The sequence below is a fragment of the Rhipicephalus microplus genome, chromosome 3 (assembly GCF_043290135.1).
Source record: "Rhipicephalus microplus isolate Deutch F79 chromosome 3, USDA_Rmic, whole genome shotgun sequence".
In the NCBI taxonomy this organism is placed as follows: Eukaryota; Metazoa; Arthropoda; class Arachnida; order Ixodida; family Ixodidae; genus Rhipicephalus; species Rhipicephalus microplus.
In genome coordinates, this window is record NC_134702.1 from 187,461,487 (window position 1) to 187,485,136 (window position 23,650).

The following is a 23,650-nucleotide window of genomic DNA, read 5'->3' on the forward strand; positions in this document are numbered from 1 at the left end:
TTCACTGTTTAGGTGCGATGGCCTGTCTGCAATTTTACCTTGTTCCCCTTTTCAGCCAGCTGAGCGACTAAGAAGCATTAGTTATTATCTTTTAGGGTCAGCCCGCCTTTTGCATAAGCAAAAAAAAAAACAGTACAACTTGGTTGTCTAAAAGCTGCAAGCACTGTCCATAAATTCACGAATGCATTAAGAATCACTGTCCTTTTATGAGTAAATTATACGGTTCTGGCATATTCAAAGAGTGCTTTAAAAATAAGCACAATTTTGTAAAACAAAGTACCTTGACTAAACCACTGCGAGCCGCTCGCAGCATGTGCATCTACCAACTTTGCTTGACACTGTAACTGCAGGTTGGATTAAACAGTGATGGAAGTGTTGCTCCAATTGCTCCAAACTGCTCTGAAAGAGAAATGCTGCTCCATGCTGTTCTAAAGTGCAATATTTGCTAGTAACTGCTCCAAACCTGCTCCAAAATAGTGTTGGCAAACTAAAGAGAATGAAGTTGAATCATGGGAACCATCTCGTGAGCTTAAGCGAAACCAAAAGCAAGCTGTATGCTGTCATCCTAGTATGCTACTCAGTGGCGTAAATACAGAAAAATCACGAGGTTGACACATATCAGGCCATGCTGACCAATTCGTATTCTTAGTATTGGTTTTGTATTTTTATTTATATAGGAATTTAATCATGCTTTCAAATAGAATTTTAAAAAAGCTAGCATCGAGTCCGAGCTCGACCAATTGCATTGTTCTATTCAGTCTCTTTTTATTCACCTTTTTACGATTTGCATAGTTCACACAGCTCAGGGGCATTTAATACAGCTATGCAGTAACAGATAAAAAGCCTTTTAAAAAGTTGATTGCGCTATACTTAACTAGCTATTAACTTAATCATGTCATGTACTAAAGCTAAATCTGAAGGGGGACACTTGCAGGGGCTGTCTTCCCAAGCTTGATCACAAGAAAAGTCCGGACTCCTTTGACTCCCCCCCCCCCATGATTTATGCCAGTGATGCTACTATACGGTTGTATACTAGCATACGGCATGTGTAGTAATAAATATGAATATTTATTAGATGTTTAAGTGATCTTTCAGATTTCAGGAGTCGTTGAGAACACGCATCTGCTCCAAATACACCAATAGCACAATCAAATACACCAATAGAACGTTAACAAGGTGTAGTGTTCTTTATGATGTGTCTCCGAGACTTCTCGCGTGGTTTGGTTAGGATCACTGTGCAAGATGACCAGGCCTTTAAAGATAAAATTGCATTTGTATGACTCAAAATACGAGATGCGATGAGATGGGGCTTCATTGAATGAATTTTTATGCTCTCTGAGGCACGTGTTGATACATCAGCCAGTCTGACCAATGTATATATGTGAACGCAAGAGGAATTCTGTTAGCAACTCTTGCACAACAATCCAGTGAACAATTGGCATGCCCCTCATAGTACTTTTCTGTGCCCACTGCAGACCTATCCGACCCTTCGCGCTCTAGGAAGAAATGTTACTAAGCTCAGTCACAGTGCGGACAACACAACTCTGACCTCGTTTCATTTCCTAACTTCCTTTCAGACTGTGCAGAACCTATGCATGGAATAACTGCAATATTCCTAGTTTCTTCAGTGGTGAAGGTCGTTCGATTAATCTTTGTGCGTATGAGCTGTTTACGAACCGACGTACATTCGAACTCTTTTATAAAAGATACTGATAAGAGAGACAAAGGGGTATAAGAGGCACCAGTGTGCCTACAGTAAAATACGGGTTGATAATAAAATGCAATTGAGGTGCCCTGCTTATAAGAGATATGTCATACAGAAGACAAGAATTGCGGCCCGGAGCATGCCTCTTATATAGGGGTTCGACTGTCATACGACATAGACAGGACACCGCGCCTTGTTGCAGCTGGAAACTTTTGCTCAAGTATGGTGCCCAAGTTTTTTTTTTTCTTTGCCGAGCGTAAGCTCATTATTATTCCTCATTTATATGGGTATAGCGCATCACGACAAGGACACAAAAAGAGAGAACACACACACAGCACTAACTTGCAACTTTTTTTTTTTTATACAATACTGCAGGCCACAAATGGGCCCAAGCAGGAGTGGGGGTGTTACAGAACTGTTAGAACAATTATACAATCTTTAGCGAGGTAAAAACAATAAACAGGACAATACAAAATATTTTGAAAACACTGTAAAATATTAATACAAAATTTTACAAGTCAGACATTTGATCAATAGATTTCAGCACATTGTCAGATGAAAGAATTTCATGCGGGAGGTTATTCCAGTCGGTTATAGTGCGGGGAAAAAAAGAATACTTAAAATTGTTAGTGCGCGCTGTGATAGGCGAGAACTTTGCAGAATGGCAATTCCTGGTGGGACGCGATGATAACGGAGTCAGGAAGGCCGATGTTTCGAGTCTGATATTCCCGTGTGATAATTGGAAAAGAAATTTTAGCCTATTCATTTTGCGTCGAGATTCCAAAGTAGGGATTTTATTCATCTGCATTAGTTCTGTCGGGGAGTCATAACGGCGGTATCGGTTGTAAATGAAGCGGACGGCTAATCTTTGGATTTTTTTGAGATTGTCAATGTCTTTTGTAGTATGTGGATCCCAGACTATGCATGCGTATTCAAGGCATGGTCGTACTATTGTGTTATACGCAAGAAGCTTTATGTTCGCAGGCGAATTTTTCAGTTTATGTCTTAGTAAACCTAGTTTTCGTCGCGCTGAGGCGCATACTTTAAGAATGTGGGAGGACCATGTTAGATTACTAGTAATTGTAACGCCAAGATATTTAAAGCTATCAGTTCGCGAGATAGGAAGACCATTGATTGTGTACTGATGTTCATATGGTTGCTTTTTGTTAGTAATACGCATAAATACGGTTTTCTCAGTATTTAGTTTCATGTCCCAACGGTCGCACCAATTGTTTATTGCGTCAAGGCTATCGTTTAGAATTTGCTGATCATTAGAATAATTAATTTTGCTGGATAACAAACAGTCATCTGCATATAATCGTATTTCAACGCCTTCTTTAACACATGATACTACATCGTTAATATAAATCAGGAAAAGTAATGGTCCCAGAACACTTCCTTGGGGGACGCCGGAGTTAACAGGAAGGAAGTCTGAATGAGAGCCATTTATATCTACAAATTGAACGCGGGAATGCAGGTAAGATTTTATCCAGTTTACGATTCTAGATGGAAGACCCAGTAAGTTAAGCTTGAAAGTTAACTTTGAATGGGAAATTCTGTCGAAGGCTTTACTGAAATCTATGAAAACTACGTCGGTTTGGCCTGATTTGTCAATTACAGCAGAGAACGAATGAATAGAAGTAATAAGCTGAGTAGTGGTAGAAAGGCCCTTACGAAACCCATGCTGAAATGGTGACAGAATATTACGCTCATCTAAGAAGTTCAAAATGTAGTTCGTAATAATTTGCTCCATGAGTTTACAACACGACACAGTTAGTGATATGGGCCTATAGTTTGTTACGATGGCATTATCTCCTTTTTTAAACACTGGGACCACCCGGGCGATGAGCCAGTCTTTCGGGACAATGCCTTGCGACAAGGACGAGCGAAACATTTCAACCAGGAAACGTGCGAAACTAATGTTTTATTTGCAATCACACATACTATTTATACAATAGCAGTAGATTGATAAAACCTGGAAAAGATCATGTTAAAATACAGCACAGCTCATGCACGTGTCATCACCGATTGTGACAAATTGCATTCGCCAACGACAAAGAGAAGAGTCTAGATACTTCTTTTCTTTAGCTGACAAAGCTATGGAAGCCACACTCACACATTTTTCTTTCAATTTGTCAATTTCATAGGCTTCAACGATTTCACGCGGCCCTATCAAACCATGATGGTATAAAAGCCATAGCACTTTATGGGCAGTTCATCATTGAATAACTACGAATTCAGTGTTTTGGCTCACATTCCTCACGATAGCATGTTTTGACTACATGTATCGATACACAACAACTCGCATGCCGCTCATCTTCTACGTTTCATGTACAGCCCGTCCACTAACTGCATTATTCATTTCACATTTCATTTGTAGATATATACGCAGGTGCATTCGGACTCTAACAAGCGGTGGCATGTTGTTTTTGTTTTGTGCTCACATGGCGCCAACGAGCAGCAGGCAGAGCAATAGCTGGTTTTCTCGGCGTACCAACTTTTTCCATAGTGCTCTGCACAACCACAAAGCGTTGTGAGATTGCTTGAAAAGTGTCTATTCCTGAGTGGGAAGTCCGCAACACTGCTTCATTAGACAAATAATTAATGGTATCTAAATGACAAACATGCCAAAGAAAGTAAAGGGGAATTCTTATGAGGTAATTGGAACGTAAATGTGAAAAAAGGAAAAGTGGATGAGAAAATAACTTGTCGTGGGCTGAGACCAAACCTGTGACTTTCGAATAATGCGTACGATGCTCTACCAACTGAGCTACCACCATGGCTATCCTCCCATGCACTTTATTGGGTATATATGTGAAAAAAAAAAATATGAGGGAGCGTCAGTAAGCGCCACCAGTAGCCATGACGGCAAGTGTGGAACATTCTTTATCAGCCTGTTTGATTTTGCCTAAGCACATGGTGTTACGTAGCACGTGCTATAACCAGCATCGCCGCTATAACCACATATAACTACCCAACGTTGGCCAACTACACAAGGTAAACCCTCGCTACCAGGAAAAAACCCTCGCTACCAGAAAAAATTGGAAGTAAGCGAGAGATAGATGACAGGACCGATAGAAAATTGGCAGATCCCACGTACAGTGGGAATCAATGATATGCGAAGCACGAATGAGAAATATTGATATTTCACCTTAAAATCAGCACGACGTTACGAGGTGGAGGTAAATGATGCTGTACATGACTTCCGTGTCATGATTATCATGTTTGGATGTGTCGTTTACCCTCGTCATCTATTCATGTCATGTGATACCAAATTTAATATATGTGCAGCTAGTGAAACGACCGCGAGCACCCTATGAGCATGGTATGTTGTCATGTTCTTACACGACACACGTGTCAAGATTACCATGTTTGCACCAGTCATATATTTCGTCATCCATTGACGTCTTGCAACACCAAATTTGGTATATGTGGAGCTAGCAAAGTGGCCGTGCATGCATCATGAAGGGCCCAATATACTCCAATGTAGTGTTAACGGGCGCACACTCTGGGCGAAACGTGAGCTCTCTATAGTCTGACGACAGGCGCCACCAGCATCCGTCAGCTCGGCCCATGGCAACCGGTGTGAAATGTGACATGCTGCATTTCGGCATTTCGCGCTGAAACACGCATGCGTCAAAGCAACACAGCACGGGGTGCTGCTGCAAGTATAAGGCAGGACCGGCGCCTCGCGTGGCAACGCCGGCGTGACTCGACAACATGAACGCCGGCGAGCATGGGCACTGCGTCACATCGAAGTGTATTGGCGCCTTGATTGTGGCATGTAGTCATGTTCTCACATGACACGCATCTCTTGGTTATCATGTTTGCACCAGTCACACACCTTCGTCATCTATTCACTTACTGTAATACCAAATTTGGTATATGTGACGCTAGCATAACGGCTGCAAGCGTATCATGAGCCTGGAATGTAGTCATGTTGTTACAAGACACGCATGTCATGATTTTCATGTTAGGTTCTGTCGCTTGTGTTTGCCATACAGTCATGCCATACCATACCAGTTTTGCAACATGCCATGTGAACGAAACTACCGCAAGAGCTGCAGGACCATGAAATGAATATCATGACATTCATGCCGTACATATCATGATTTTCATGTTATGACTAGTCAAATATGTTCTTCATACAGTCATGTTACGCCATACCAAGTTTTGTATCGATACCATTATTGAAACGGCCAGGAGAGCTAAAAGTCGTAGGCGACTATAGATAGATAGATAGATACATAGACAGACAGACAGACACGCTCAAAGTCGCCGAAGTTCGCTAAGAAATGCTTCGAATTTAAAAGTGAGCAATAAAGACAGAGATGAAAGGAGAGAGAGAGATAAGAAAAGGCGACTGTCGATTTCTTGTGGGTGGGTCAGCCCAGCCGTCTACGTGAAGTCGAGGCCAAAGGGGTGTGTCGCCTCTGCCAGAGTGCCTTAAAGGTCCGATCCCCTGGTGTCGGCTCAGCCCCCAGTATCCCCTTTTCCCTGGACACGGGCAAAGCCATGCACAACTAAGCGTGGGAGAAGGTCTGAACCCCCCTCCCCTCTGTTACAGAGGGTTGCTTGTTGATTGATATGTGGGGTTTAACATCCCAAAACCACCATATGATTATGACAGATGTTGTAGTGGAGGGCTCTGAAAATTTAGACCACCTGGGAGGGTTGCTTGTTGGGTACATACTTAACCACAAAAGAAGCCACAAAACATCGAAATCGGAAAAATCAGAGCGGCAGAGACAGAGAGCAGAGACGGGCACTAATAACTGATGTTATTTCAGAAATAAAACATTCTTCCCAGGTCTATACAATGCATGTGCAGATAACGAACCAAAAAACCAAGCAAGTTAATCTAAGCAAATCACCTCTGTTCTAGAAACAAACACTCTTTCCTGGTGAGATGAACTGAAGCTGCACTAACCCGTCTGTCTGCACCAAGTTTCCAGATATGGAATGCCTCAATAATCTCCTGTTCACGCTGCATCTTAGCCTTACCTAAACTTGTCATCTTATCAAACAGGGGCATACAACCACACAACTTGCAATGCAACAGCAAATTACCACCAGTGCCCGAGGGTAGAAGACTTTCATGCTTCCTCAATTGAATGTTGACTCATCGACCAGATTGTCCAATGGAAAGCTTGTCACAATTTAAAGGAATGCCATACACCACCTATGTGTTACATGCTCAGTATTTCTTCACATGTTTTATGTCACACATTCTGCTTATCGTGCTGAGCTGCACAACCCTCTTGCAAAGACCTGTGACCTGTGAGTTTGCTGGGTGCAGAACAGACTATTTTGACATCGATCCTGGCCGCAGCCTTTTTCATTCTTGGTGAAATGTCATGTATGTACTGCATAACTACAATATTCTTCTGTTCTCGAACACCTCTATCATTTCAGTGTTCTTCAATACACTGTCACTTCTGTGTTTTACATTGAGGCGCTTAAACCCATATTTAGCAACATAGGTTTTTAACAACTTTAGGTAACCTGCCAAGAAAAGTCTGTTTCGCTGCTAAACCATGCTATCTTGAATTTTATGAATTCAGCTCTTAGTAACAGCATTTGTCTGACAAAGATTGGCGACACTTCTCTTTACCAGCTTGGAGTGGGAGGAATTGTAAGGCAAAAGATTCTTTCTAGTCCGACTATACTTCCAGCAAATATGAAGATGAAACATGAGTGTGAGGTCTAGAAAAAATTATAAACATATCTAAAAATGCAGGGTGGACACTCTACCAAATCCTCTAAAAAGCACAGAAAATTGGAAAAACGCGGATTGCCACGTACGGTCGTATAAGGACCCGTGGTGTCCGTCTGCACAGTGTAGGTGTGTTAGAGGTGTGTTATATATACGAAGTCTGTTATAAAAGTGTCCGACCTCTTTTCTTTTTTCTTTTGCGAGCACCTGATGGATTTGAAACAGCCGACATTGAACCTTCATGCGCATGCGTGAAGGTTTTCCCACCTGCCTATAGTGTCAGTCACTGGGACGCAGCGTTTGAGGGAGGTATTGCACCGTGCTCACGTCGTTTTTTTTTTTCTTGCACGAAAAATGGCGGAGCGACTGGATTGGCACTACTGCATTAAATTTTGCCAGAAACTGAGCAACAGGCAAGCGGAAACCATTCCGAATATAAAGACGGCTTTGGTTGACGACGCTATGAGCCGCACATAGATTCAGGAGTGGTACAACTGGTTTAAAGAAAGCCACACATCGGTAGAGAGCAAGCCACACTCCGGTCAACCATCAACATGTCCAAATGACCAGGCCATTGCCAAAGTGAACGCTGTGGTGATGCGGGATCGTCGTGTGACTATCTGGGAATTTGGAGGAGAGGTGGGAATCGGCACCTTCTCTGCACAATCCGTTATGATGGAACTTTGGGCATGAAGAGAGTTGCGGTGAAATTCGTGCCGAAACTGCTCCCGATGGGGCAAACGCAACTTCGTGTTGAAGTCGCACAGGATATGCTGGATTTCACTAGCAGTGACCCTAACTTCATGAGCACCGTTATCACCGGTGACGAGTCTCGGGTGTACGGGTACGACCAGGAAACCAAATCCCAATCGGCGACGCAGATTGTGAGCGAAAAATCATCTTCTGCATGACCAAGAAATTATCACCTAGTGCGTGACTGAACAATCGAAAATGATGTAAATAAAATAAATAATAAAAAAATTCTTGGCCTGAGTTAAGATTGAATCAAGGTCGGTCGCGTGGCAAGCGGGTGTTTCACCGCAGAGCCACACGTCTGCTGGTGAATACAGTGAAAATAACTTACTCTGCATATAAATGCAGTGAAAGCAACTTTCATGCCTTACAAAAACATACATTATTTGCAATAGAAGATGAAATATTGCAGTAATAACGCGGGGTACTAACGTACAGTGCCATTGGGTGTAAGAACATGTGATCATCACAATGAGTTCATTGTTTAAAGCCAGGGACCCACTACGAAATGCACACGTGTTACTGCACTTATTCCCTCAAGGCCACGTAGTGAGTGCATAGCAAGTTTAAAATGATCATCACTAAATGTTTGAAGTACGCATTAGAGACAGGATACCGTTATTGCGCTGAACTCTTAAAGACGAAACTTAAGAATGCCCTATATTTTTTTATGTGTAAATCATTGTTGCATTTTTTAAATTAATAGTGTGCTTTTCGTGTCATATGCACATGCGTCCTGAAGCACACTCTGCAAAGAGGGGTCGCTGCTGTGGTGTCTACATCTCTGCCGTGGTTCTATTATCAGGACCTTCCACCATACATTCTCGCTACACACATTTCACGTCACTGTCATGATTTCTATATTTTTACCCACGTTTGCATGAGGAATATTAAGGCCTTTATACAGCCATCTACTATAATCATTGCTCACATCTCTTGTATATAACCTAGCACTCTTTGGCCATCAAATGGCCCTTGCACCATAAAAAAGCACACATTTTTAAAAAGTTGATTATCTTTTTAATTGCTGTTGAAAATAATGTCTTCAATCATCTGGAGATGCCTGCCACTACACGAAAAGCATGTGCTAAGAGAACAAGCAAATACTGCATTTTCCTGATTTTTTAAGAATGCTGGACACATTTCTTAAAAAGCCCTACATAATTTAATTGCCATAACTTGCCTTTTCATACTCTATTTCAGAAGCTTAGACAGTTGCTCTCTGGAGACGTAATCATCAGGTGCACCTCAAGAAAAAGTCATTGCAGGCGGGCTGATAATGTAAGAGGGCTTTCGCTTTTTTTTTTGTCTCAGTGGTAACCTTTGAAATTTTTACTCGATACAACTCAATGCAATTTATTTCAGGATGGCATCGTAGCAGAGCAAGTACGTGAGGCGGCACCTCGTTTGGTTTGTGATTTTGGACAAGGTGTAGAAATCTCACCCGAGCCAGTGTGTAAACAAAACCATGTGAAGGATATATCGGTTCAAGTGGGACTACTAACTCGCCATGAAGAATCACAGGCAAACGAAAGGAAGATTCTGTCAACAATTGCTACGCAAACAGAGCCTCAAGCTGTTTGTTCAGGTATGTCTCCACATTTGCCATAACAAAGAAATGTCTGAGTTCTGTCACTAGGGCAACGAAATTGATGCTATATCAACAAATGGAAATGTTAGCTGCAGTGAGGCTAGCATCGCACTCTGGTATAATGTGACTTAGCATCAATCCATAGCATGCTGAAGTAAGGCATATGGTAGCAAGCAAAGCTACTTTCGTGCTGTTTGTCGCTTCAGTGCAATGTAATCAGTGAGAATGCAGCAAGTACTACAGTTAGTACGAAGGTGTGAGTAGCGTACTAACATATCTCTTTTATGATAGCATGCATCTGTGGCTGTTTGATCAAAGGCAGTTCCTGCCCAAGCAGCTCATTCCCCCAGTCCTGCCCTCCTTCAAGTGCTTTCATGGGACATAGATGGTTGATGCGATTGATCTCTTCTTGAGTTGCAACATTACACAGCCCCCGCACGCTTTCACTTGGATGTAGAAGGTATGATGTGTGGTACAATATTATTAAATCAGACTTTATACCGTACCTGATGATGGCAGAGAAAATGCACCTTGAGTTTTTGTATGGTTGTTGTGCAATAATGTCAGGGGAAGTGAGCACGTATCATTTTGGTTGTAGCATAACGTAAATTAGAGCCTAAAATCTAACCTGAAGTAAATTGTATTGAAAAAGAAATCATTTCCACGTGAGACGTGCTTTCAGGGCACTTTGTTAGTTGCATTTAATTTTAAACCAGCAAGGATGGACGATATTGTGTGTGCCTGTATTCAATGCTATAATGATGTACAGTACCGTATTTTTGCGCGTATAACCCGCCCTTGCATATAATCCGCACCTCCACTTTCAGCTCACTGAGAAAGAAAAAAAAAATCCTCGTGTATTGCCCTGTCATGATATGCGCGGTAGGTTCATCTGGTGCGCGATGTTTGTGAGTTTGTGCTGTGCCGTACGCCGACGAAGATGACGATGAGACAAGGAAAAGGCGGAATCGTGTCGTCAAAGTCAAGCCAAGCCATGGGGAGAGAAGAAGAAGAAGACGACGACGGGGCGTTCGAGAAGAGGAATCCGAACGAAACAGTGGCAGGCTGAAGCGCTCGTCGGGTCGTGGTCCCGAAGCCTACCTGTGCCTGTGGTCCGCACGAGCCTGGCTCCCTTCTACCGTGTGATCCAGCAGCCGGCGCCGGTCCGTTGTACTCGGATCCGGGCGGATTCCAGACCTGGGCCTACTACTGGCTGTCCGGGACGTGCTTGCCACACATCGACTCTGCCTCACGCTCCGCTCCGACCATGCCTGAGTCATCGCTGATGTCGGCGTAAGACGCAACGCAACGCATCGACTCATCTGCCTTCGACGTCACACGGTGAAGTGTTTCAAACCTTGTGTAGTGCAGTGGGGGACTACGCTAAGCGTCAGACCTTGTCTTTCGAGAACGTATGTCGTGCTCGTACCTAAGGCAGTTCTTCGCTGTTGCCATGTAACACGCCAAGCTTCATTATCGTTTTTTTTTTGTGGCATTAAAGCCTTATAACTCAAGTTGCAAATGTCTTCGTCAGTCTCGACAACGATTATTTAAGTTGCCGTGATTACCCGAACCTTATCCCTCACAATTGGCGTCCGCACGACAGGACGAAGCCGTTTGCACTGGGTTGAAATCTGTAGGGAAGATGAGTGAGCAAGAGCTTATAACGCTAGCGGAACGCATGGGGCTTCAAGGAGCCGAGCTAAAGACGTGGGTAGACGCGCGGTTAGAGCGGGCTCATGAGGAATCTGTGCAAGCGCGTGAAGAGCGTTCCGCGGAAAGGCAGGCGGCGAAGGAACGTTTGGAGATAGAAGAGAGAACTCTTCAACTGCGAATTCGACTAGCTGAGGTTGAAGGTAGCCGAGAGCCAACAGCGCGGGACCGCGAACCTGAGAGGAGTCAAAGCCGCCCGTGCTTGATCAATCCTCACAACCTGATTCCAGTGTTTGACGAGGGGCGTGACGATCTCGATGTGTATCTCAAGAGGTTCGAACGCGTAGCAGTTGGTCAAGAGTGGCCTGAGGAGAAGTGGGCGACAGCGCTTAGTTTATGCCTCAGTGGGGAAGCATTGAAAGTCTTCGGCCGTCTGTCGCCAGAAGACTCAATGGATTACCAGAGTACGAAAATGGCCTTGCTCCAGAGGTTTCGTTTCACAGCCGAAGGCTATCGCGAAAAGTTTCGGCAAAGCAAGCCTGAAGACGGCGAAACTGGTAAACAGTACGCCACGAGATTACAGAGTTACTTCGATAGATGGCTGGAAATGTCGGAAACGGACGAGGACTTTGCATCCGTGCGCAACCTCATTGTAGCTGAGCAGTTTCTGAATAACTGCCACGATCGCCTGGCACTTTTTCTAAGGGAGAGGAAATGCAGGACGGTAAAAGAAATGGCAGAAGCAGCTGATACCTTCTTGGAAGCCCAGCGGCAAACAAACTTGTTGGTATTTCGTACCAAGTCTGCAAACAACATTCCCAAGGAGCAAGAAGGATTTACTTATACCCAGCCTCCTCTTAGATGTTTCGTCTGTGATCGACCCGGCCACAGAGCATCTGATTGCCGCACGAAACCCCAACGAGTCTTCTGTGGGCACTGTCGGAAGCCCGGCCACGATGCAAGAGCATGCCCAAGCAACGGCAGGTCAAAGAAAATGACATCTTGCATCGTGTCTACTGACCAGAAGTCCGAGACGCCCCGATGTGCCGATGATTCATCACAAGATGAATATGTTGCTAGTGCACTCCGAACGCGCACCGCAACAGCTACACGAAACTTGCCGGTGTTACAGGGAGAAGTGTTTGGACATACTGTATCAGTCTTGAGGGATACTGGAAGCAACACCCTGGTCGTGCGACGTTCCCTCGTTCCCGATGATGCGCTGACGGGTACTACCGCCACTATTTTATTGGCCGATGGTAGTTGCATCGAGGTACCGGAAGCAGAAGTACGGATTCTATCGCCCTATTTCACCGGAAATGCGATAGTCAAATGCATGACGTCGCCACTTTACGATGTCATCGTAGGAAATGTTCCCGGCGCCCGTGACGCTAATGACCCCGACTCAACGTGGAAGGAGTCAGCGAGCCTGAAGTCGGAAACTAATCAGGCATTGAATTCTGAAGAGAAATCCAAGGATGGATGCGGGACGAATAGCACAGTCATGGTTGGTGTTTCAAGCAAAGGACATCGCCGGAAGCTCACGACTGCTAAATTTGGAAACTTAGAGGTGACACAGGAGTCATTTCGCCAAAAACAAGAGGAAGACCGGTCGCTGGATGTTTGTAGGGCGAAAGTCGACACCCTCATCCGCGGCAAAGGAGCCACATACCACTCATTTATGTTCGAGAAAGGAATCTTGTACCGCGTTTACCACTTGACTCCGGGTAAATCAGTTCAACAAGCGGTGGTTCCAAAGGCGTTGCGTGTCCATGTGTTGCACTTGGCACATGAATCACCGATATCTGGTCACCAGGGTATCAAGAAGACAAAGGACCGAGTTTTGGAGTCGTTTTATTGGCCCGGTGTACAGGAGGAGGTACGAAGATTCGTAAAATCATGCGACGCATGCCAAAGGACATATCCCAAAGGCAAAGTAGGCAAGGCGCCTCTTGGACGAATGCCTTTGATTGACACGCCATTCGAACGTGTGGCCGTTGATATCATTGGACCTCTGACGCCGATTTCAAAGAAGGGTAATCGGTACATTCTTACCCTTGTGGATTTCGCCACTCGGTACCCGGACGCGGTGGCTTTGCCCGCAATTGATTCGGCAACAGTAGCAGATGGACTACTGGAGATGTTCTCTCGAATAGGATTTCCACGGGAGATCCTCTGTGATCAAGCATCCTGCTTCACGTCAGGCCTGATGGAAGAGGTGAATGCTCTGCTTGCTATTCGACATTTGAGCTCGACGCCTTACCACCCGATATGCAATGGCTTGGTCGAAAGGTTCAACGGCACTTTGAAACAGATGTTGCGCAAGTTGTGCCAAGAGAAGCCGAAGTCATGGGACCGATTTCTTGCACCTCTGTTATTCGCCTATCGAGAAGTACCTCAGGCCAGTATGGGCTTCTCGCCGTTTGAACTGATCTACGGCCGGCACGTCCGAGGACCCCTGGATATACTGAAGGAACTCTGGACAGGGGAAGACCTAGAGGAAGATATCAAGACTACTTACGGATACGTGCTTGATCTGAGAGAACGTCTTGAACGCACCTTGAAGCTGGCTCAAGAGAATCTCTCCCGAGCTCAACACTCGCAAAAGAAGTATTATGACCGAACCTCCAAAACCCGACAGCTCAAAGTTGGTGTCCGGGCTCTTATATTGCTCCCAACCAGGGAAAACAAGCTTCTTATGCACTGGAAGGGGCCATTTCCGGTTACAGGAAAAAAGAATGACCACGACTATTGGTTGGACCTTGGGCACACCACGAAAATGTTTCACATAAACATGCTCAAGCGCTACGAAGAACGTCAACCAGAAGTCACTAGTCAAGCTTCATCGTTCGTTGTAGTCGAAGAAGGAGAATCGGATTCACCCCTCCCTACATTTAAAGTAAATGAAGGGAAAGGTATTGAGTCGGTCAAACTCGGAAGTAATTTAGACGAAGCACAACGCGATGATATGTGCAATCTCTTGGAGGAATTCCGAGACATATTTTCCGAAGTTCCTGGGAAGACGAACCTCCTAGAGTGCCGGCTAGAGCTTACTACAACAAAACCAATCAGCACGTCACAGTATCCGTTGCCGTTTGCAATGAAGGAAATAGTAGAGAAGGAGGTTCAAGATATGCTGAAGTTGGGAGTTATTGAACGATCCCATTCGCCGTATAACTCACCCTTGGTCCTGGTTAAGAAACCGGACAACAGCTTTCGCGCGTGCATTGACTTCCGTCACATTAATGAGGTTCTGGTGTCCGATGCTGAACCCATACCCAGAACTGACATTATGTTTGCTGAAGTCGGCACGAAGTCGGTTTTCTCAAAGTTAGATCTTACAAGGGGCTATTGGCAAGTACCCTTAGAGGAAAGTTCTCGTCCGAAAACAGCTTTTTCAACGCAATCTGGACACTACCATTTTCTCTATATGCCTTTTGGGATTAAGACAGCCTCGGCCATATTCACACGATTGATGAGGACATTACTGCACGGCATTCCAAACACAGTGCATTACATAGACGATGTTCTAATTGCCACAGCTACGTGGGAGGAGCATCTAGTGACATTGAAACAGTTGTTTCAGAGGATCCGAGAAGCAGGCCTACGGATCAAACCTCAAAAGTGTGAGATCGGAATGACTTCTGTCATCTTCCTTGGGCATCACCTCGGCGATGGTACAATCCGCCCAGTAGAAAGCACGATAGCGAAGATCGCTAAAGCCCCAAGACCGGAAACGAAGAAGCAGCTTCGCTCTTTTCTCGGCTTGGCGGGATATTACCGAGACCTCATACCTCACTATGCCCAGAAAGCGAAACCACTGACTGAAATGACAAGAAAGATGGAAAAGAACAAGTTAGCGTGGAATACCGAAAGAGAAGAGGCATTTGAAACCCTCAAACAAGCTCTAGCATCTATGCCAGTAGTCAAGGCTGCTGACATAAAGAAACCCTTCGTATTACGTACAGATGCATCTGATAGGTGTATAGGCGCTGTGCTTATGCAGGAACACGAGGGTCTTCTCCACCCGGTGTCATATGCCAGCCGCCAACTTATGCCCCGGGAAGAGAGATACTCTGCAATTGAAAGAGAGTGTTTAGCGTTAGTTTGGGCGATCGCGAAATTTCATATCTTCCTTTATGGAACCTCCTTCGTCGTTCAGACTGACCATCAACCGCTACGATACCTCTCTCAAGCCAAGCATTTGAACAGCCGGATCTTGCGCTGGAGTCTCGCATTGCAAGAGTACACCTTTCGCGTTGAGCATATCAAAGGATCAGAGAACGTAGGTGCTGATTATATGAGCAGGCTACAGGTGTAGGTGCCAGCTATACAACATTAATGTAATAATGTACCATATGCCTAGGGACTCTCACATACAGACTATTCTCTTGGTGCAACAGTTCTGTACATTTGTTTGTCGTAAGTCTTGTCTCCCGTGCACTTTGGACAGTTTTTTTTTTTTGAAAAAAAAAAACTTTTGAAAGGGGGGACTTTTGTCATGATATGCGCGGTAGGTTCATCTGGTGCGCGATGTTTGTGAGTTTGTGCTGTGCCGTACGCCGACAAAGATGACGATGAGACAAGGAAAAGGCGGAATCGTGTCGTCAAAGTCAAGCCAAGCCATGGGGAGAGAAGAAGAAGAAGACGACGACGGGGCGTTCGAGAAGAGGAATCCGAACGAAACAGTGGCAGGCTGAAGCGCTCGTCGGGTCGTGGTCCCGAAGCCTACCTGTGCCTGTGGTCCGCACGAGCCTGGCTCCCTTCTACCGTGTGATCCAGCAGCCGGCGCCGGTCCGTTGTACTCGGATCCGGGCGGATTCCAGACCTGGGCCTACTACTGGCTGTCCGGGACGTGCTTGCCACACATCGACTCTGCCTCACGCTCCGCTCTGACCATGCCTGAGTCATCGCTGATGTCGGCGTAAGACGCAACGCAACGCATCGACTCATCTGCCTTCGACGTCACACGGTGAAGTGTTTCAAACCTTGTGTAGTGCAGTGGGGGACTACGCTAAGCGTCAGACCTTGTCTTTCGAGAACGTATGTCGTGCTCGTACCTAAGGCAGTTCTTCGCTGTTGCCATGTAACACGCCAAGCTTCATTATCGTTTTTTTTTTTGTGGCATTAAAGCCTTATAACTCAAGTTGCAAATGTCTTCGTCAGTCTCGACAACGATTATTTAAGTTGCCGTGATTACCCGAACCTTATCCCTCACATGCCCACACGTTTGATATACAGGAAAGGCTGTACAAAAGCTACTGCTCAAGCAACATAACACATATGTAGACAGAAAAAGCTTTATTTAGCAAGCAGAATACGCTGTCTGCAAGGCCATTCACAATTCACTCACTGTCGCTGCTCTCGCTAGAGCTATCACTTGAGCCGCAGTCCTCACTGTTATGCACTAGGTCATCTTCGGTTCCATTCATGTTGTTTGTGATGCAGCATTTCTTGAAAATTTTTCGCACCATCTCACCTAGAATGGCCTTCCATGCCTTGACAATCCACTTGCAGAATAGGGCAATATCAGGCCTTCGGATTCGTCTTGTCGGCGTCAAGTCATAGCAGCCTTTGGCCATCCACTCGGCGTAATAGCGCTTGACATGCGCTTTGAAGGGCTTGTTAAGCGACACATCTAGAGGCCGCAACATTGACGTCATTCCACCGGGTATAACAACTGTCGGTGCCGTTGCGTGAAAGGCGGTTCTTCACTTCCTCAGTTGTGTGGCTGCGGAACGAGTCAAGAATGAGCATGGACCTCTTTGCGAGCATCGCACCGGGCCTCTTCTCCCATACCGTCTTGATCCAGTCCACGAACAAGTCACTGTTCATCCACGCGTTCTCGTGTGCACGCACCACCACACCTGCAGGCAAATGAATCTTTGGTAGAGTTTTCCTTTTCAAGATGACGTACCGTCGCAGTTGCGTGCCGTCGGCGAGGGCACAAAGCAAGACTGTGATGCGCAGTTTCGTGTTCCCACCGGTCAGCATGCTCACCGAACTGCTGCCCGTCTTCTCTTTCATTGTGTCAAATGGCATTTCAAAATAAAGAGTAGTTTCATCCACATTGCCGATTTGCGAGAAAATGTGGTGTGACAGTTAGATTTTACACTGAACAATCAAATTGTCTCTCCATAAAATGTTTTTCTAAACGCTTCAACGATGCAAGCAAACGAAACCAAAATCGGCCGCAAGCTGCCGGGCTACTTGCGGAGCGACACGAATTTGCAGAAAGTGCCTTCGTAGCCTTTGCTACACTGTAAAGGGGCTTCACAGCACAACACGCATTGCTGTGAAGCAGCACTATAGAAAAAAAACCCCGCGTATTATCTCCATCTCCACTTTGCCACTGAAATTTTTGGGTTTTTGGTGCGGGTTATACACGCGAAAATACGGTATGCTATAGCACGACATATCATCAGAAAAACCTGTGAATTTGTACCAGGCGACATTTCCAATGCAGCAATCAGATCCTCAACACTGGTGGGCTCCATTCCAGCTACTGCTCTATAGTCAGATGCAACTTCGGAAGCCAGGGGAGGCCCTGCCCAAACAACCAAAGCGTGGAAGCCAACCACCACAGTGACTAAATAATAGTTGCACTCTTACCCTCGGCAGCCTTCTCTGCAGACAGTCTTGAGTACACGTCCATTGGTGCATCCATTTTCGAGGAGGAAATGCCACTGACCTCAGAAGTTGTCACTTTCTATAGTTGCCACAGTTGGCGTAGGTAGTTGTTGGCCTGCTGGTTGAAATGTGTATGGTGTCACGCCAGTTATTTTCAAGTGATCATTTATAAGAGAAACTGAACTCTACTTAATCGTCTGGGCAGGTTGTCACCCTATCTGACCAGGAGTTGCCTTTTTGCACTTGGTTCGTATAGACCCCTGCATTAATATTGCGGTCTGCCCTATCATATATAAGGGCCCACAGGATTCGCTGCACGGTGCCCAGCTGGTAATGGCGGAGTTGTTTAAAGGCCAACTCTGGTGATCTTTCGAGGTCAGTGGATCTAAAAAAAAAAACTCCCAGGGTTCATTTACACGTTTCTGTCACTTATGCCAAATCAAGGCAGGACATGTGTGTAAAATTGTTTACAAATTAATATCGTTGGTTGACTCAAATTGCTGTCCTCATTGTAACTTATTGTGTGCAATGTAATTTAGCATGATGTAATGATACTGACAGAGGCGAGGTGCTGCTGCGGTAACTGCTGTTCACAAGGTAACAATCGTGTGTCTTTGGTCAGCTCTTTGTTGGTATTACGTGTCAATTTCAGTTCCTAGTACATAGATGTGTGATGGGTGGCAAGTGGTGTTGCATTGTAGGCTACAGATGGTTCCCTATGTAAATACTTTAACAGTCACTGAATAGTCTCAGTTGGCAATTACCCTTTGTCTTGATGTTAAAATGCTTTAGGTAACGATGTGTGTTTACCACAGAGAAATCCCATACCAATTGAAGAGTGCTCATGCATGAACCTTACCATAATGAAACACTTTCTGTTAAGTGACCGAGTCTATTTGCATTTGGCAAGCTTTGTGTTATGAGAAATGCGGCTCGTACTTGCATTATACTAAATTTCATGGATCCTGTCAACTGGATGTCAAATGCCGCTTTTTACATACTTATGCATTTATGACAATAACTAAACCTTTAGTGTGGTATTGCGGCGTGGTGAGCCGCTATCACGGAAGAGAGGAACTCGTACACATGACTGCCGCCATGGGCTACCGACGACTGCCGGTGTTTATTGTACGGTGGACTTATATACACGACAAACAGGTACATAGATCACAGCGCCATCTCTGGTGGCGTCGCAGAACCAATACGAATACACAACATATTCCCTCTCTTATTTTTTTTTTAAGTTGATTAGTAATTGTTAGTACGTGTTAGTGGAGAGGCATTTCATCTATATACAATAAGCATGGAATATTTACACAACTGTACACTCAAAATGCCAAAAACTTTACACCAAAACATACACTCAATTGCAGCAAGCACACGCGTTCATGTCACTGGATCCACTCTAAACGTAATCCATAAATCTTCGAGGCGGTCGTCTTGTCCTCGCGGGTAGCTCTCGACGAGAAGGCGGTTGTGGAGAGGGTGGAGAAGAGACAGCCTGTTGTGTCTCTTGCGATGCTACACAAGGGCTGCACAGAACACTAGGCACTGCACTGAGGGGGGTACCGAGTGGCACTGCTGATTGCCCACTGTCACAAGGCACAGGTGATGGGCTTGACGGCTGTGCTGGGTGAGCGTGAACACCTGGCGTTTGGATGACTGGGTGAGGCTGGGCGGCCTGTGCAGGAACTTTGCTCAACTTGGAGGAGTTCCATGTTCGCCCATCGTCTAGGCAGAAAGAGGCTGGCCCTCGTTGCCCCACCACCTTCCGAGAACGACTGAACGAGAGGTCTCCTTTAAAAGAGACTGCCGGCTTCTTCACACGGACAATGTCTCCAACTGCTATGTTTGGTTTCTTGGCTGCACGGCGGAAGTCTGTGTACATCTTGCTGTATTTTTGCTTCTGTGCGACTCTCTTCCGAAGCTGGCCAAGTTCTTTGGCAGGGTCTGTGAAGAATGATGGGGATGGGTGCCCAATGATGTCCAGTCGTGTTCGGGGCAGTCGTCCATGTAGGAGCAAGGCTGGTGCTACTCCCGTGGTTGCGTGAGGTGTGCACCGGTAAACACCCAAGTACTCCAGTGCCGCTTGTCGAAGAGGGCTATGTTCTAACGCAGCAACCTGTATAAAGTCCTTAAAAACACGATTAAACCTTTCGACAAGTCTGTTGGCTTGAGGGTAATACACCGAAGAATGTGTCAGTCGGATACCACGCTCATCCAAGAATTGCAAAAATTCTCGTGAAGAAAATTGGGGCCCGTTGTCAGTGACTATCTCGTCAGGGTATCCCTTTAGAGAAAAAATTGACAGCAAGAAGTTGGTGATCGTTCTTGTAGATACCTCGTTGGAGAATTGTACTTCGGGCCACTTAGAAAAATAGTCAACCAGTGTAATGGCGAACCTACAATATTGAGGAGCTCTTTCCAGAGGGCCAACAATGTCTATGGCGACTTTTTGCCAAGGGCCCTCTGGAAATGGAACAGGTTTCAGTGGAGCAGGTGCCGTTTTCGCACTCTTGTCGGCCTTCTGACAGACGCTGCAGTTTTGTATTGCGACTTCTGTTTGCCGGTCCATACCCGGCCACCAAAACCGTTCTCGAAGTCGCGCTTTTGTCCTGACGATGCCGGGATGAGCTTCATGCGCTGTGGAAATTACCTGATGCGCAAGGGACTGTGGAACTACAAGTCGCTTCCCACGAAGAAGTAAGTTGTTTACCACTGACAACTCGTTGCGTAGCATGAAGTACGGCAGCAGATGGCTTGGGACGAGCTTGTGCGGAGGCCATGACGAAGTAACGTATTCCTTGACTTTTGTCAGTGGCATCGTCACTGGTGGACTGCTCGAACTGGTCCTTAGCGATGCACAGAGGCTCGACTAGGAACACAACTTCTGTAGAGTCGTCTTTAGGTTGGGGTGTGCATTCCGGCTTACCTTCCGCTGGAAGACGTGACAGCGCGTCTGCTACCTTGTTCTCCGAGCCCTTGCGGTATTCGACGGTGTAGTTGTAGCGTAGAAGTCGCTCAGCCCACCTTGCAATGCGAAAGGGACGTCGCCCTGTTCCCTTGTTAGACAGAAACGCTACCAATGCCTGGTGATCCGTCTGAAGAGTGAAAGGCCGTCCCCACAAATAAACATGCCACTTTTCGCATGCCCACACGCAAGCCAATGCTTCACGCTCGCTGGCGGAGTACTTTCTTTCTGCATTGGTTAGAGTGCGCGAAGCAAACGCAATGATCAGGGTTTTCTGACCGTCCACTTGCTGCAAAACGGCACCTAGCCCGTATGCAGAAGCATCAGTTGCGACAGTCATTGGAAGAGCTGGGTCAAACATGTGCAACACCTTGTGGGAGGCCAGAAGAGTCTTCACTCTCTCAAAACTTGCTTGGGCGGCTGTGTCCCACTCAAAAGGTATGTCTTTGCGCAGCAGTCGACGCATAGGCTCGACTTCCTCGGCTAGCCTAGGAATGAACTTTGCGTAGTATTCGACAAGTCCTAAGGATGAACGGAGTGTGCCGGGTTCTGCTGGTGTGGGGGCGTGGACGATTGCATCGACTTTGGCTTGAAGGGGTGCTATGCCTTCCGCACTGACACGATGTCCAAGGAAAGAGAGTTCTGTTGCATTGAAAACACATTTTTCGTTAAGTTTCAGACCTGCTTTCGCAATGCGATGCAGAACTTCTTCCAGGTTCTTCGCATGTTCTTTCTTCCCGAAGACGATGATGTCGTCTTTGTAACAGAGAACACCATGACAGCCTTGCAGGATTCTTGTCATGAGCTGCTGAAAGGCTGCTGGGGCCGACGCCAATCCAAAGCAGACCCTTTTAAACCGAAAAAGACCCTCGTGCGTAACAAACGCTGTGAGATCCCTGCTGTCCGGGTGCAGCAGGACTTGGTGTACGCAGAGGCGAGGTCTAGCTTTGAGAAGTGGCGGGCTCCGTTTAAGGCATGCAGCAGTTCCTCAGTGTGAGGCAGCGGGAAGTTGTTGACCACAATGGCTTTGTTTGGCTCCCTTAGGTCAACACAAAGACGGATGCTTCCATCTTCCTTCTGGACTGCGACGATGGGAGAAACCTATTCGGAGGCATTGATCCTTTCGATGATGTCGGCAGAGAGCAGGGTCTGTAGTTGGTCGCTTACTGGTTGGCGTACTGAGAATGGGAGGCGCCTCAACTTTTGGGCGACTGGGGAGACTGCCTGTTTCATCTTCACCTTGTGCTGAAAACCTCTGACAAGGCCCAAACCTGGGGTAAACAGGTGAGAAAACCTGGCCCACAGCAATGCAGGCATGCCAAACTTTGGCTCACTCTGCGGTTGCTCTACGATAGCGCCTTGCGGTGGAATGCGCCCTTGTGCGTCTGAGCTCGTTGCAGGCAACGTTGAGGTTGCGGAGGCGGACGTTTGCTGAACGACCGTGTGCAGGCAATGTAGCTCCTTCCCTGAAATTTGAAAATTCAGGGCTTGCACAGCATCTAATCCCAAAAGGGAGGTCCCACTGCGCGTTATGTAAAGCGGTACGACGGCTGTTCGTGCCGTGTACGACAGCGTTGCTTCGTACAGGCCAAGCACAGGGATCTTCTGGCGTGAAAAGTCAAACAGAGTAATGCTGGGGGTCCTGAGTTGTACTTTATCTTGAAAAAGGTTTCGAAAGTGACCTTCCCCAATTATTGACACTGCAGAGCCTGTGTCGATGAGAAACGAGACTTTGCGCGTGAGCGGCTTCGGGTTAATCACCGACACGTCGACGTCAACATACAGGCCTCTGCGTTTGTTTGTGCAGATGGTCAAAATACTGTGACCGCTCTCAGCGTCATCGTCGCAGAGGAGTTCGCGGACTGGTGCAGGCCTTCGTGGTTGGCCACGACGCGAGCTCCGACAAACACTCTGGAAGTGTCCGCGGCGTCCGTCCGCAACCATAACAGGTGCGGCCGCAGGCGGGACAGCGCGACCGTTCGCATCCTGTTGCGCCGCAGTTATCGCAGTTATCACGAGATACGGTGTGCAGGGGGTCGGCAGCGGCAGTTTCCGGCTTGGGCTTGTAGTTTTGGCGAGTGCGCGACGAGCTACGACGATGCTGACTAGGGGGGCGAGACCCGTTGAAGCGAAATCGGGGGCTATCATGCCTAGCCGGGTTGCGTCCGCGTTGGTGCTGCGTGATGCGGTGAATCGGGTTCGCGAAGGCTTCAGCTTTCTTGGCGAGTTTATTCGCGAAGTTTGGCAATTTCTACCGCTCGGTCGAATGTCAATGCGTCGCCTTCGAGGAGCAGTCGTTCTCTGAGTTGCGGGCAAGTTACTTTGGCAACGAACTGTTCGCACAAGTTATCATCCACGGTAGCGGCGAAATTACACGGGGCTGCCAGTTCCTGGAGCGCCAAAGCAAATTCGGCACCGACTCACTGGAAAGCTGTCGACGTTCAGGAAAATGATGACGTTCCACTCGGACGTTGACGGTGGCGGTGAAGTAGTGTGTATAAAATATCATCATCAAACGCCGGAAGAAGAAGAAAGAAGACTGCTGCCTGGAGCGAGCGCGCGCTACTTCACTTCTTCCAATAAACCGTATTCGTTCGAAGCAGTCCCTGGTCTCGATCGTCTTAATAATGG

The 23,650-nt window shown here is 46.4% G+C and overlaps 1 protein-coding gene across 3 annotated transcripts in view; it reads left to right on the forward strand.

The window, feature by feature from the left end:
• LOC142761628 (uncharacterized) overlaps positions 1-23,650 on the forward strand; it is a 93,513-nt gene that overhangs the window by 41,068 nt on the left and 28,795 nt on the right. For all 3 annotated transcript variants that reach the window (XM_075890634.1, XM_075890633.1, XM_075890635.1), the window contains 2 exons: positions 9,378-9,455; positions 9,540-9,762. In XM_075890634.1, the coding sequence (XP_075746749.1) occupies positions 9,378-9,455; positions 9,540-9,762 (301 nt within the window). The remainder of the gene's footprint in view (positions 1-9,377; positions 9,456-9,539; positions 9,763-23,650) is intronic.